This window comes from Lepisma saccharinum, chromosome 2 (genome assembly GCF_977018435.1).
Source record: "Lepisma saccharinum chromosome 2, izLepSacc3.1, whole genome shotgun sequence".
NCBI lineage: Eukaryota > Metazoa > Arthropoda > Insecta > Zygentoma > Lepismatidae > Lepisma > Lepisma saccharinum.
In genome coordinates, this window is record NC_139230.1 from 92,326,304 (window position 1) to 92,340,253 (window position 13,950).

At 39.7% G+C, this 13,950-nt stretch overlaps 1 protein-coding gene across 1 annotated transcript in view; it reads right to left on the bottom strand.

The window, feature by feature from the left end:
• LOC145984093 (ras and EF-hand domain-containing protein-like) overlaps positions 1 to 13,950 on the bottom strand; it is a 154,988-nt gene that overhangs the window by 91,349 nt on the left and 49,689 nt on the right. The window contains exon 2 of the mRNA XM_083117500.1: positions 2,650 to 2,802. Coding sequence (XP_082973626.1) covers positions 2,650 to 2,802 — 153 coding nt within the window. The remainder of the gene's footprint in view (positions 1 to 2,649; positions 2,803 to 13,950) is intronic.

The following is a 13,950-nucleotide window of genomic DNA, read 5'->3' on the forward strand; positions in this document are numbered from 1 at the left end:
TACATTATTATAGAAGGAAGAATGAAATAACAATGAATAAAGGATGCCTCATGTGGAGAAGACGTATAATAATTCTGAAAGAATGCAGAGAAACAGTGTTGAAGCTGTTAATGCAGAACATGTGGGTACACCTAAAATGAAAATGATGGCTTGAGAGTTTTACTGGTGGCCTTTAATAGATGAAGATCTTGACAGATTGGGAAATCAATGTCTATAATGCAATAGTTTTCAAAGAGGTGCCTCCAGAAACAAATATGTTGGATGGAAACAAACAGAGATTCCTTTCCAGAGAATACATGTTGATTTTTTTTAATACGGAGAAAGGAAATTTTTGCTATTCATTGATAGTTGCTTTAGATGGACAGAAATGTGGCAGGTGTGATCGACAACAGGAGAAGAAACTATAGAATGTTTAAACAGAAATTTTCAGATCTTTGGGTACCCTTCTGTTATTGTGTCAGATAATGGACTCCTTTCAGGAGTAATCAATTTGAGAAATTTTGTGAAAAGCATGGAATAAGATTGATACATTCACCACCTTGGAATCCAGAAAGTAACGGTTTAGCAGAAAGGTGGGCGCAGACTGTTAAAGGCTTATTAAGAAAAAATATATTTTCAAAGTACAAATGAGGGATGTAGAATTGACTGGAAAAAAATGATAGATAGTATCTTATACTATCTAAGATTTTCGAAGTGGCAACGATTAGGAATGTCTCCAGCAGAAAGAGTTATGTGTTATCAGCCGAGAAGTATATTCAACTTACCAAATTGCCAAATAGATGAAAAGATAGACAATAATAAATATGAGGTAGAATTTTGGATGCCTAGATCAGGAGAGATAGTATGGAAAAAAAAATTGCATCCTTAGTGCCTAAATTTATAAAAGCTCAGGTGATTAAGAGAGTAGTAGCAAGGCTTTTAGAAGTGAAACTCAGAAATGGATTGACAAAAAGAGTTCACAAACATCAATTGAGAAAGATAAAGAACAACTATAAAGGTCAGAAATTGGAGATTGAGAAGAAAGAAGAGGAGTTGGATGATTTTTGGAAGTTTCCAAAGTATACAGAAGCAGCACCAGGACCTGGGGAACCAGAGGCAGCTGTAACTACACAAACGAGGAACAGAGAATTTCGAAGATCTTCTAGATACAAGAAAGAACCAGATAGACTACAACTTACCTTTGGTAACAAGACCTATGAATGATTTTATTTTTGTTAGAGGGGGAGAATTGATAGAAGTTGAGGAAAAGATAAAGAATTTAAGAAGATATACTGTGAACAAGGCTAGTGGGAGATAGATTCTGTTTTGTCTTTGTTGAATTTCTTTCATGTAGTTTTTATAACATGAAGTTTTAAGTTAAATAAATGTTTTTATTTGGTTAACATTTTGCCTAATTGAAGATTATTAAAATGGGCAGGCTGGACAAGAGTTCCTAGACACCCAATCCATAAAATCACTCCTCTGGCTGAGATTCATAGATGACATCTTCCTCCTCTGGACACATGGCTAACCCTCCATCACTACCTTCCTAAACCAACTGAATGACATCACTACCCTCAAATTCACCAGGTGAATTTGAGGGTAGTCCAAAGACTAAGTGAAGTTCCCAGATGTGGATATTCACATCATGGGAGACCACTTGGAAACATCCATACATATCAAACTCACTAACCATCTCCAATATCTCCACTAATCCAGCTATATTTACCCAGAGAGAAAGAGACGTACAGATGCACACACACACATACACAAGATAATATATTAAGAATAATATAAAAAAAATAGCCCAAGAATGTATGTGCATGTGCACTTGCAAACATGCATGTGTTGTGCACACATACACGCATAATAAAACCATAAATATGTTTATCACAAAATCCTCACAGTCTCTGTTATGTTTGAAAGACAATATATTTTTTTTAATGTTAACAGATCAACTTTCATTTCCATCAAAGCTGATTTGTTGAATCTCATTGTTCTCCAAAAAATTAATTCCTGTCTACTGCCATAGTATGTCTAAGGTTACTGTTTTATTCTAAATTGAAGTTTGTTTTCCAAGATGCTCTAGCTCAAGGGTCTAGAATTTAAGAAATTAGTTTTCAAACTCCATGTGAGCAAAAATACTAAATCAAACATAAAATCATACAAGTTAACGTCAAACAGAACTGTTTTCTTTGTGCTCCCTGAATGTTCTATTGATGGCAATTTAAATATTCTGACATCTCATGCGTATGTAAGGAGGAAAAATTTGGTAGAGTGACCTGGCATAGTTGGACTGCATTACTTACATATATATACTCTTGCATAAGTTTTATGAATAATTGTAATTTGCTAATAACATTAATTTGCCATTATTGCTCCTAGAAAGAGTCAGTAAGACTATCAGCATAGAAATAAAATCAAAGCTGTAAAGTTTGTATTAGGCCCACTTTATGCCCAGACAAACTAATCAGAACTGAGTCTACAGTTTAAAAGGAGATCTACACTTCTGTGCAATGTGTCTCCACTGGGGCATCAATTGATTAAGGAGGCTCAAAGCTCGAAGCCACAATTTCATAGTTGGTGACTCTTTTCTATTTACAAGATTTCATAATTCTTCTGACACAGAATGATAGATATAAAATAGTTTAGAAATGCAAAATTACTTACTTATTGAACATCTCTTCCATCTGTGAGTTTTCCTCCTGGAGGTTTTTCACATCATGGAGCAAGCTGCTCAAAACACCTTCAAAGTGAGAAACTATTTGTGGTGAGGTATCTGTTATTTGGAGTTCCTGGTACAGTTCAGCCAGTTTATCTCCACTGAAAAGAAAGGAAGAAAATATATTCTGGTCCAGCTGATCTTAGAAGATTTGTTGAAGATTCCCATTGAAGATTTTCAAGTGATGATATGAGCCCCAGATACTTCCTTTGGGGGTATCACCATGTGAAAACAGATGTTACCATTCAACTTGGTACATGATGTTGCCTGTTCAAGTTAAAAATAATAAATGAACCATCTGAGATCATCAATATAGGTCAAGAGAGGTTAAGTAATCTCTCAATATTGTCAATATTGTCAAAATAAATTGCAAGAAATGTTCAATTTTGATAGTATAATTGAAGATTTGGCTTCATTCCAAGGAAGAAAGTTAAATTCTACTTTCTTTCTTTGTTTCACCCAATGGAAAAGTTTAACAGTAAGCGAATTGTCCATCGCCATTTTCATTCAATCTGTTTTCAGAATGTGGTGATTATGAATTAAAATAAAAACGTCAATAAGCAGAGATACGATCAACATCTGCTTTGCATCAACAAAATCCATTCCTTAAAACAACACAGAATGAATGAAAATAGCAATGGACAATTTGCCTACTCTTATCTTTGCCATTGGTTGTACCTATGTGACAAATATATATGGGGAGTATTTTTTTTAGTTCCATTAATGCTAGTAGAAACAAAACTTCTATTTGGCAATCATTTATAAAAATGTAGGTTGACTACCTTAGTAAAACTTTTATAATTGTAAAATTATTTTTTTTAAATACTACCAAATAATAATAAAAATTATAATAAAACTTTAAAGTATGAATTATGAAAAAGTTGTTAGACTATAAATACAAGGGTCATTCAAGGTTGACCGGGATTTTCGTACGTAAAAAATCAATGAATAGCCGGATCATGATGAAACGTGCAGGTGACGTAATGTATTCCTACGCGAGTAACTAGCGCTCAGCATGACGTATTTCGCGCATGCGCAGCAGTTGCAGCGAACATGGCGACAAACAGTGTGTCTGTGGCTGTGGAGCAGCGGTGTGTAATCAAATTTCTCGTGAAGGAGAAAGTGAACCAGCTGAGATTTTCAGACGATTGCAAGCACAGTATGGTGAACAAACGATGTCGCGGACAAGAGTGTACGAATGGTGTGAGCAGTTTCGCGAAGGACGGGAGCTGGTGACAAATGAAGCGCATGGACACATTCGCCCGACTGCAGTCACACCAGTGAATATCGCACGTGTTGAGCAAATGATTCTTGAGAACCGGCGAGTAACAGTGTGGGATATTGCTGCCGAGGTGAATATCAGAGTCGGGAGTGTTGAGACAATCATTCACGACCACTTACGCTTCCGCAAAATCTGTGCAAGGTGGGTTCCCCGCCAGCTGACATTCGATCAGAAGTGGACACGCAGGACGGTCTGTGAACAGCTTCTGAATCGGTTTCGAGCAGAAGGTGATGAATTGTTGCAATCCATCATCACGTGTGATGAAACATGGTTTCACAATTCAACCCCAGAGACCAAAAGACTCAGCATGGAGTGGCGGTATAAAGGTTCCCCGCCCCCCAAGAAAAGCAAAACGCAGCCGTCCGCTGGAAAGATCATGGCAAGTGTCTTCTGGGACATGAAGGGCGTTATCCATGTGGATTTTCTGGACAAAGGGAGCACGATTAATGCCCAGTATTACTCCACATTGTTGAGTGGTGCTGTACGAAAGTCCATTCGCAAGAAAAGACCTGGGATGTTGTCTGGAAATGCCATTCTTCTCCATGACAATGCCCGCCCTCACACGGCCAATGTGAGAACAACAACTCTGGCCGACATGCGCTGGGAAGTTCTGCCCCATCCCCCCCTACAGTCCGGATTTAGCCCCCAGTGATTATCATTTGTTTGCACCCCTTAAAGACCATCTGGGAGGGAAGAAATTCACGACAGACGAAGCACTGCGGAGCGATGTCCTCCAGTGGCTACGACAACAACCAAGTTCTTTCTACGCCATAGGAATTCGCGCACGGAGAATACTTTGAAAAACTGACATAGTTTGGTGTTTCTTCTGCTACCTATTTCCTCTGCAGAAATAAAAGTCCAGGTCAACCTTGAACGACCCTTGTATATTGGATTTTTCATCATGTCCTTTGGTGAATTAATCTTACATAGTTACAAAAACGTGAAAAATTGTAAGGCAGGATCAGTAGAATTCTGCTGAATGGTACTCAACTAACAAAACAGTACACAGAAGCAACAAAAGAATGACAAGAGGTAAAACTTTGCTGATATGTAACAAATAAGTACAAATAAGTTTGAAGTAGGATTTGTTGTCCGAGCGGTGGTAAACTTCTGTAAACGCGACAAGATAGCATCACGACGTGTTTGTGATCTCGTTTTCCTACATCGCGCGTAAAATGTCGAATGAGAAGCTGCCAGATTGTCTTCCTCTGGAAACAATGGATCAGGATCGACTGATCGACCAAATATCCAACATATTGGCATTCTAAAAGAGAGTCTGACTACCACACAAGATCCTGAGTTCGACTCAAAGGGTGGTTGACCTCATGTATAATGAAGAATAAACCATGTTTCAATTAAGGAAGGAAACTAGGTATGTAGCAATTCTTTTTACAGCCGTCTGCATGCTCTATAAATATTATGTTACAAAATTTGCATATATTTCTGACTTTCTGTGATTTTTCTTCATTTAGCCTCCACCTGCAAATGCGGAAGCTGATGCTGCTTAGGTGGCTAGGTTGGCTAGACATACAAATATAATTAATCCCTAGTCATACAGCGAATAATACTTATAATATAATCATGAGTTACGGAGAAGCAAATAACTTATCAAGCATTTTCTGTTTCTATTTGCTGTGCAGTGGTTAACAAGGTGCATTACGATGCCAGGGGTTCTGGGTTCGAATCCCGGACTGGGCGTGTGTGTTCTTTATGATGGTCCTCTCATCAATTTCACATCACTCATTGTCATCTTCATCTTCACGATTAGCCAAAAAGTGTCAGAAAAGCGAAGTAAAATAAAGCAAATCAATCATTTATATATTTCTATATTACGCCGCTTTTCTACCTCTTGGGTTAAATGCGACGATGAGGATGAATGATGAGCCATAGGAATGGCGCTGGGACAGACATGATACAACCATACCTGTCCAATGTCCGAACCTTGGACCTCTGGTTTCGTAGCGTGTTAAACTCAGTGGAATTCTTAGGAAGAAAAACTGTAAAAGTAGGGTGAAAAGAAGCAAAGTTGTACGATGCATAAAAAGCCATGTTTAGTTCTTCTAAAACCTTCCAATTATCGAGTTCGGGTTTTAAGTCCACTGTATGCACAGTAAGGCTAATCGGGGATCCGAACCACTATGTGTCTTCACCGGGTATCGAACCCGGGACCCCTTGATTGCAAGGTGGCGACGCTGCCACTGCGTCATCACATCGAGACCCATAGTTTCGAGAGCAGAATTTGCTTCCATATCGCTTTCAAGTACTTCCCAAATTGTCCTCACGATGTTGGAACAGTACAGAAATTTTGGAACTAATACAAGCAGGCACATACCCAGGGAAGGGGCTCGGGGGCTGCAGTCCTATCCCGAAATCCTACAAACATCTGATTTTAATAATGTGTAGTAGTAATTAAATTTACTTCATTAATAGGATTAAACATCTTGTATATGGTAAGTTGCAATATACCAAGAAATGCATCTCAGCGCATTTCCTCCTCCCCCAACCTTTTCGTCTTTAGATGGCTGCTGCCGATAAGGGATAAGCCCCTTCGGAAATCAAATTCTGGCTACCGGCCTGACCACCAGCGATCGAACCTTGAACCTTTCGATTGATTGATTAATTGAACTGGTGTTTTAAGCAGGAAACGCTTGGGAACGTCTTCATTCGTTTTCCATAGAAAACCTTTACCGAAAGTCAGTCTACCGAAATCTGTCGCCCTGATTAAGAACCAATTAATTGATAAGTTTTACTTATCACCTTTTTATTTACGATTTTATCTGTGTTAAATGGACATATTGGTGCCTTGAGGCTAGTGGCGGACTAAGCAATTCTCTCGTGGGAAGAGAGGGTGGATGAGAGTCTGTTTACTTCCTTATTTTTTAATTTCTTATTGTAGACGTCAGTGGGAGGTGTCGGTCTTTATTCTTATGTTCATGGAGATTTATTGTTAGTTGGGGAAGAGTGATCGCATGATCGTTGAAAAATATGTAAAATTGAGAGGGGTGAAGAACCACGCGTTACAGCTTCTGATACAACATTTTTTTTCGCATCAAACATTGTGTTTCAGTTTCATCAACCAAAATATCGTTAGTTTTGCATGGGTAAAAATTGAGAAAATTGTGTAAATACGTGCTCTATAGCAAGTGGAGAGAAATGTGTTTGGGATTGATTGATTGATTGATTTAGTTTATTTTACTTCGCGTTTTGTGCCTCTTGGCTAATTTGCGAAGATGGGGATGAGTGATGAAATGATGAAATTGATGAATGGACATTCACAAACAACCAAGCCCGACCAGGATTCGAACCCGGGACCCTTGGTGTCGCAGCGCGGTGTGCTAACCACTCGGCCACAGGGTCGGGCAAATGTGTTTGGGAATGCGCATAAGCGTAGCAAGTGTCTACCAAGCAAAAATAAACATAATAACAACAAATAAATAAGTAAATAAATAAATAAACATACCCGACCTCCATGCCGGAGTTGTTAGCATAGTGTGCTACGACGCCAGAGACCCCGAGTTATAATCCCGGAAAGGCATGGGTGTTCTTTGCAAGTGTTCTTTCATCCGTTTCAATATATCATCACTCATCTTCATCGTAGCGATTAGTCAAAAGTTGCAGAAAAGCGACGTAAAAAGCCTAATTCAATCAATCATGTTTCGTTTTCTTAAAAGGGAAGAGGCACATGTAGTTTACAACAATTATTGTGGGACCCCGAATCAGTGTTGAATCCAGCAACTTTCCCTCGGGGGAGGGGATATCAAACTTCCCGTGGGATGTCATACGCACCAAATAATAACACTAAAAATACTAATATTATTCAATTGCAGCGTACCTGTGATAAAGGTAAAGTGCTCCCCTGTGCTTAGCACCACGCCATGAAGGCGTATAGGGGGTGTGGGGGTAACGCCCCACACTTTCTTGATCCGGTCGTGAGTGGGGGTGATGTGATCAGCATCACGCCCCTGACCGCCTTTACCCCCCAGGGTTTCCCCCAGGTACCCATGTTATTCGACGCTGGGTGGGCGCCGGGGCCGCTTTATGTAATTAAATTTTATTGTCCTTTCATCCATATTATATTACAACCTTTCACCCCCATCTTCGCGATTATCCAAAGGCGAAGAAAGGTGAAGTAAAATAAACGACATCAAGAAGTCATTGTGAAAGCAATAAATTACGATAAGACTGCACAAGCATGTCATCACTATTTCACAGGAAACTGTTGACTGACAAAAACGTGTCCATTGTTGAGTTTCAATGATAATAATAATAATTCATTCATTATTTTGACTTTTAATTACAAAGAGGTCTGGATCAGTGCTTAGTATTAGGGAAAGGATTTTAAGGTGCAAAATTATGGTCGGGAAATTACAAAAAAAAAAGTCAGAAAATGTTTTCAAAAAGGTTCTGATAAAATGTTTTATTCAATGCTCTCTTTTTCTGCACATTCTGTACATAATGCGCACGGACCGCATGGACGACTTTGGTTCTGCCGAATAGGTTTTGTTGAAGTTTGTGTTTTCTCTCACGGGTTTTGCTATATTATCTTGGAAACCATTTGGGGATGCAATGATTATATTATATCATTTCTATAGCTCTTGTTCTGCTCTACAAAATGAGACATATGATTTTATGTAGCTGCTCAAGAAGAGTGAAATTCGTTTATTTTTCTGTCTATTTTTTAACAGAACATGAACGAAAAGGAAGGAAAAAAGTGCTGAAGCATCAAAGGGGGGTAAAAAGGGGATAACTGTGCTAATCTCACGAAAAGGTGTAAAAATGTACAACAAAGTGTGTTCATTTTACTTGATTTCATGTCTAGAATACATATCTCAAATGAGCTATAATTTTGGGAAGGTGCAGCGCCTTAAAATCCGTTCCCTACTTACTATTACGAAAAAACGCAGAAAAGTACGTTCTATGTTAAATTACAGTAAATGAAAGACACCCAAAGTGAAAATGGTTGCCAAATTTCTTAGATATTGTCCGAATGTTGTACCAGGTTATTGATATTTTCGGGGAGGGTTCTATTGTCAGAGGAGATTTCTCCCCTCCCTCGGGCCACCTCCTAAATTCATCACTGCCCAGAATTCCCTAGAGCCTCGCGTCCGTTCAGTACTTGAAATATAATTCTCTCCACAGCGCCAAGTACATTTTCCAAAATCTTCTCAAGTTGAGAAAGTCAGGAATAAGTAAAGAAATCAGCTAGTAGGTCAAGAAGTAAAAAAAAAAGTCAAGAAATTATACTTGTGGTCAAGAATTTTTCCTATCACAATGACTTCTTGATTTCGTTTATTTTTACTTCACTTTTCTTCCCCTTTGGATAATCACAAAGATGGGGATGAATGGTTGTAAGACAAGATAGATGAAGGGACAATCACAAATACAGTATATAGGGCCTACCGACACGAGCCCCGCAAAATTATATTGGCAGTGAGTCCAGACGCCAGAACCTCGCAGAGTGCATTAACAGATAATGCAAGTCTAATTCTCTTGTTGAATACAGCTTCAGTTTTTACCTTAACTGACCTTTTGGTAGGGGTTTTTCATTAAATAAATATTTATTTTCTTAATTGCTAATTTACAACTTTACCTAAGCAGGGGTCGAATAAATAAAGGTTAAGAAAAACAAAAAAAAAACATGACAAAGTCAAGAATTTTGGATTTGTTATTTTCGTAGACACCCTAAATCGCCTTGACTGATTTCCTTCAAATGCAATACCAAGGACTTGCATGCTGTGAAAATTACAATATATATATATATATATATATATATATATATATATATATATATATATAATTTTAAGGCAGTTGGAGTAACCAAATAAGATGACTCATCCAGTCTCCTGTCCCTTCCCACCATCCACTATATTTTGAAGTCTTTATGTACAAACTGTAGGCTACGCAATGCTCTAAAATTTACCGAGAGTTCATTTCTTAATCCCAATCCCTGAATTGTCAGCAAAAATTGGAGAGCTCACTCGCAACTACAGCGCCTAGAATAACGTAGTGTGGAAAACGGCATGGTTCTGCGCTCTCTGGCTGGTTCCACTTGAAAATGATCCGCTAGAGGCGCTGGTGTTGACCCCGGTGCTTGGTGTTCGACTGCTTATAATGGAAGTAAATGGAGTTTTCGCTGCAACGTCTGATTCTTTTACATGAAGCATTTCTATGAATGTGGTAATTGCTATGATATTTGGTAGTGGTCGCGAAGATATTAACGAACATTCTAGACAGTCGACCACGTCCTGTTATCGTCATACTTTCGTTAATAATACGAGAGAAAAAATACGCGTGGAATGTTCTTGGCAACTAAATTTTTGTGTATGAATTAGGTTCATTATTATTATCATCATCATCATTTCTTTTAAAGAAGAAGCACTGAAGCACTGAAGCATTTGTATTTTGGATATTTACTGTCTCTTTTCTTCCGCTTTAAACTAATCGCGGCGATGATGATAATGATGATTGCATGAAACGACAAGGGGAACCCCACAAAACTTTCTTAGTGCCATCGACATGAGTGTAAGGCAACTTTCAAACCAATGGGACAAGCGACACGGGATGTTCACACTGTCACACTAGTGACACACACTTCCAGACTGTAAAATAGCATTCATTGCACATGAGGGTCCAAACAGCAAACGACACGTTCATATGGCGTATTCGCGTGCTACTTGTTACTTCGGTCGGAAAGCTCCTTAAAGGAAGGGTGCTGAGACCGAAGCGACGCGCTACAGGGGGAGTTCCCAACTAAGTGACAAGCGACATGGTGCCTTCAGTCTATTAGCAAGCGTTGCTTGCGAACAACAGATAGGCGACACGATAAACCGCACATTACAACAACAGATCTAGGCGACACGATAAGCCACACTTGTCGCTTTGTCGCTTCTGCGTCGCTATTTCCTCAATAGCTTGCAACATGTTGCCGTGGTTTGTTGTTCGCGCATACGCGATGCAATGAGTGTCTTGCTTTAGTGAGATTGCGCACCAAAGCGACAAGCGGAACGCGACACTTATCGCTTGAGGATTTCACCAACCGAACGCTGGCCTGTGCTTCCCGTCATGCCGCTACGATGTGAAATGTTGCTCTTGATTGGCTCCTTTCCAAGCAACATGTGTCACTTCGGTATGAAAGTTGCCTTGGTGTGAAATCCTCGTATCGTTTGTCGCGTATCGCTTTGGTGTAAAATCTCCTTGAGGAAACGGTGCAGTCAGAGCTTTTGTCCCTACGGTTCGAAAGGCTGCATTGATTACCGACTGCTCGCTTTCAAGCGACATTTGTGGTTTGTCGCCTCGGTATGAAATATCTCTCAGGATACTATTTATATTCTAATAACATAGAAAAATAAACTCTAATACACAGTCCAAGACCTGACGTCCGGAATCACATTGCGATGTTTCTTCTTGTGTTACGCATGCTATTTATTTATTAATTTTATTTTACTTTTCTTTCCAAATTAATGCCATTTCGTGACTGCAAATCACTCCACAAATATAACTGTTTCCATCAATTCACTTACCGCCTTTCTAGAGAAACAAATCTACACATTATATTCCAAAAACTAACTAAGCCGCATTACTTTCATAACAAAATTAGCATCTGGGTCGATCGCACTGCCATCTACTTGTCATCGTCTCGGGGAACCAGTTTCTTGGGTCGTTTTCCACACTACGTTATTCAAGGCGCTGTACTCGCAACATAGGACATTTAGATTATTATTTACACACAGAGAGCTACAGTTAGGTCAGGGAAGCAGATGTCGAAGTGAACAGGCCACCGAAGGAGCAATAGAAAATTGCAAAGGATGAACATCCCGAGACACTGTGGAATGAATGTATTGGCGCTCTGTTTAATGAATAATATGTATTTTCAGTTTGCAAAGAAATAATTCTAAAAATTTTCTTGGTCGCAGTAAAGCCATACATTTAAGTCACATCAAATCTGTACTTATTATTACTACTTCAAAATAATTATTCGTAAGTGATGTATTACCAACTCTCTGTATTCTGCAATAATTGTACTCGATATGCGGAATAGTAACGCACTGTAAATTACTCAATAAACAGAGAATAAATAATGTCAATTTTTTATTTGGAAATTAAAGGACGATGTTGTATCAATAAATCTTCTTTGCTACAGCTAACAAACAACATATTGTTACTGTAGAGGAACGAGAGGTACTCCAGGCAAAGTTCATAATATTTTATAGATGCCTTACGGAACCAGACTTGTCATTTACGCGCAAATATTAAAGAGAAATGTAAGTTAAGAAAATAACATTTTTCTCAAACATGGGGTGCGGGCGCCAAAAGCTATTTTCGGTAGGGATCTGAATATACATATGTCAATTTAACAACTTCCCTAACAGATGAAGATGTTTTAAAAATTTGGATACATAGCAATACTACACACATACACACGCACTACGCATACGCGTGCATTATACACACATACACACACACACACACACACACACACACACACACACATATATATATATATGTGTGTGTGTGTATGTATATATATATATATATATATATATATATATATATATATATATATGCAGGGCCGGCGGAGGTGGGGGGGGGCGAACCGTGCCACCGCCCAGAGCGGCAAATTTTCAGGGCGGCAAAATTTGAAGAGAAGAGAAAAAATAAGCCTATTGAAAACTTGAAAGTTATTGTATTATATTATATTATATTATATTATATAACTTGTATTATATTATACCGTATAACTTGGAAGTTAATACATGCCAGCCAACTGTTTTGAAGGAACATATCAGTAGTCTCACTTGAAAACCACTGAGTGCCATAAGGTGGGAAAGCAGATTCGGTGCCTTGACTCCGTTTAGATATCAAATGGTAGAGGTCTATGATGCGCTCCTTCAAATAAGTGGCAACAAATACAATAGAACTGTCCAAATGGTCGCACATGAGGCTCAGTGTATTGCAAACCAGTTTCGTTGCTTTACATTCCCTTGCTCACTAGTTATCTGGTATGACTTTTTACTCCAAATAATGTAATGAGCAAATGTTTTCAAAACATTAATCTACGATGTGTTAGATGCTGTTACATGATTTCCTGCAAACATATCAGCGCTTTGAAAAAAGCAGGAGTGATGAAAAATTTCAAAGTTTCTTAGACGGCACTCGGCCTCCGGCCTCACATGGCCTCAGCTTCCGAATTTCATCTCGGCCTCCAGCCTCACACGGCCTCAGCCTCCGAATTTCATCTTAGAATCCGGCCTCACATGGCCTCAGCCTCCGAACTCCATCTCGGCCTCCGGCCTCGCACGGCCTCAGCCTCCAACCTTCAACTCGGCCTCGGCCTCACACGGAATCAGCCTTCAAGCTCAAGGTCGGTCTCCGGCCTCAAACGGCCTCAGCCTCCGAACTCCATCTCGGCATCAGCCTCCAAGCTCAAGGTCGGCCTCTGGCCTCACACGGCCTCAACCTCCGACCTCCAATTCTGCCTCCGGCCTCACACGGCCTCATCGTCCAAGCTCAAGTTCGGCCTCCGGCCTCACACAGCCTCAGCCTCCGAACTCCAACTCGGCCTCGGCCTCACACGGCCTCAGCCTCGCAAGGCTCCCGGAGGCCGAGGCTGAGGCTAGACATCTCTGGTGGAGACATCTGTGCTTGCACCCCCAAATTACCGCTCGCAGCCCGGCCTGTCGCCACGTTTGATCTCTTGCGCGGAAATCAGTGGTAAATGCAAGTGCGCGGTGCGGTACATCCTCATATTTGTCTCTGTCAGCATCAACAATTTACTGTCTCCAGAAATAGTTTATGACGGGAAATCTGTAGAAAGTTTGTTCCACAAATAAAAAAAATATTCCGCTGTTCAGTGTTGGACTGTCAGCGAATTTGGACTGGTAACCTAAGAATGAAAAAAAGTGGCTAATGCAAACCCCCATTAGCCGCTCCCGTGACGGAGTGGTTAGCACATCGCGGTACGATACCA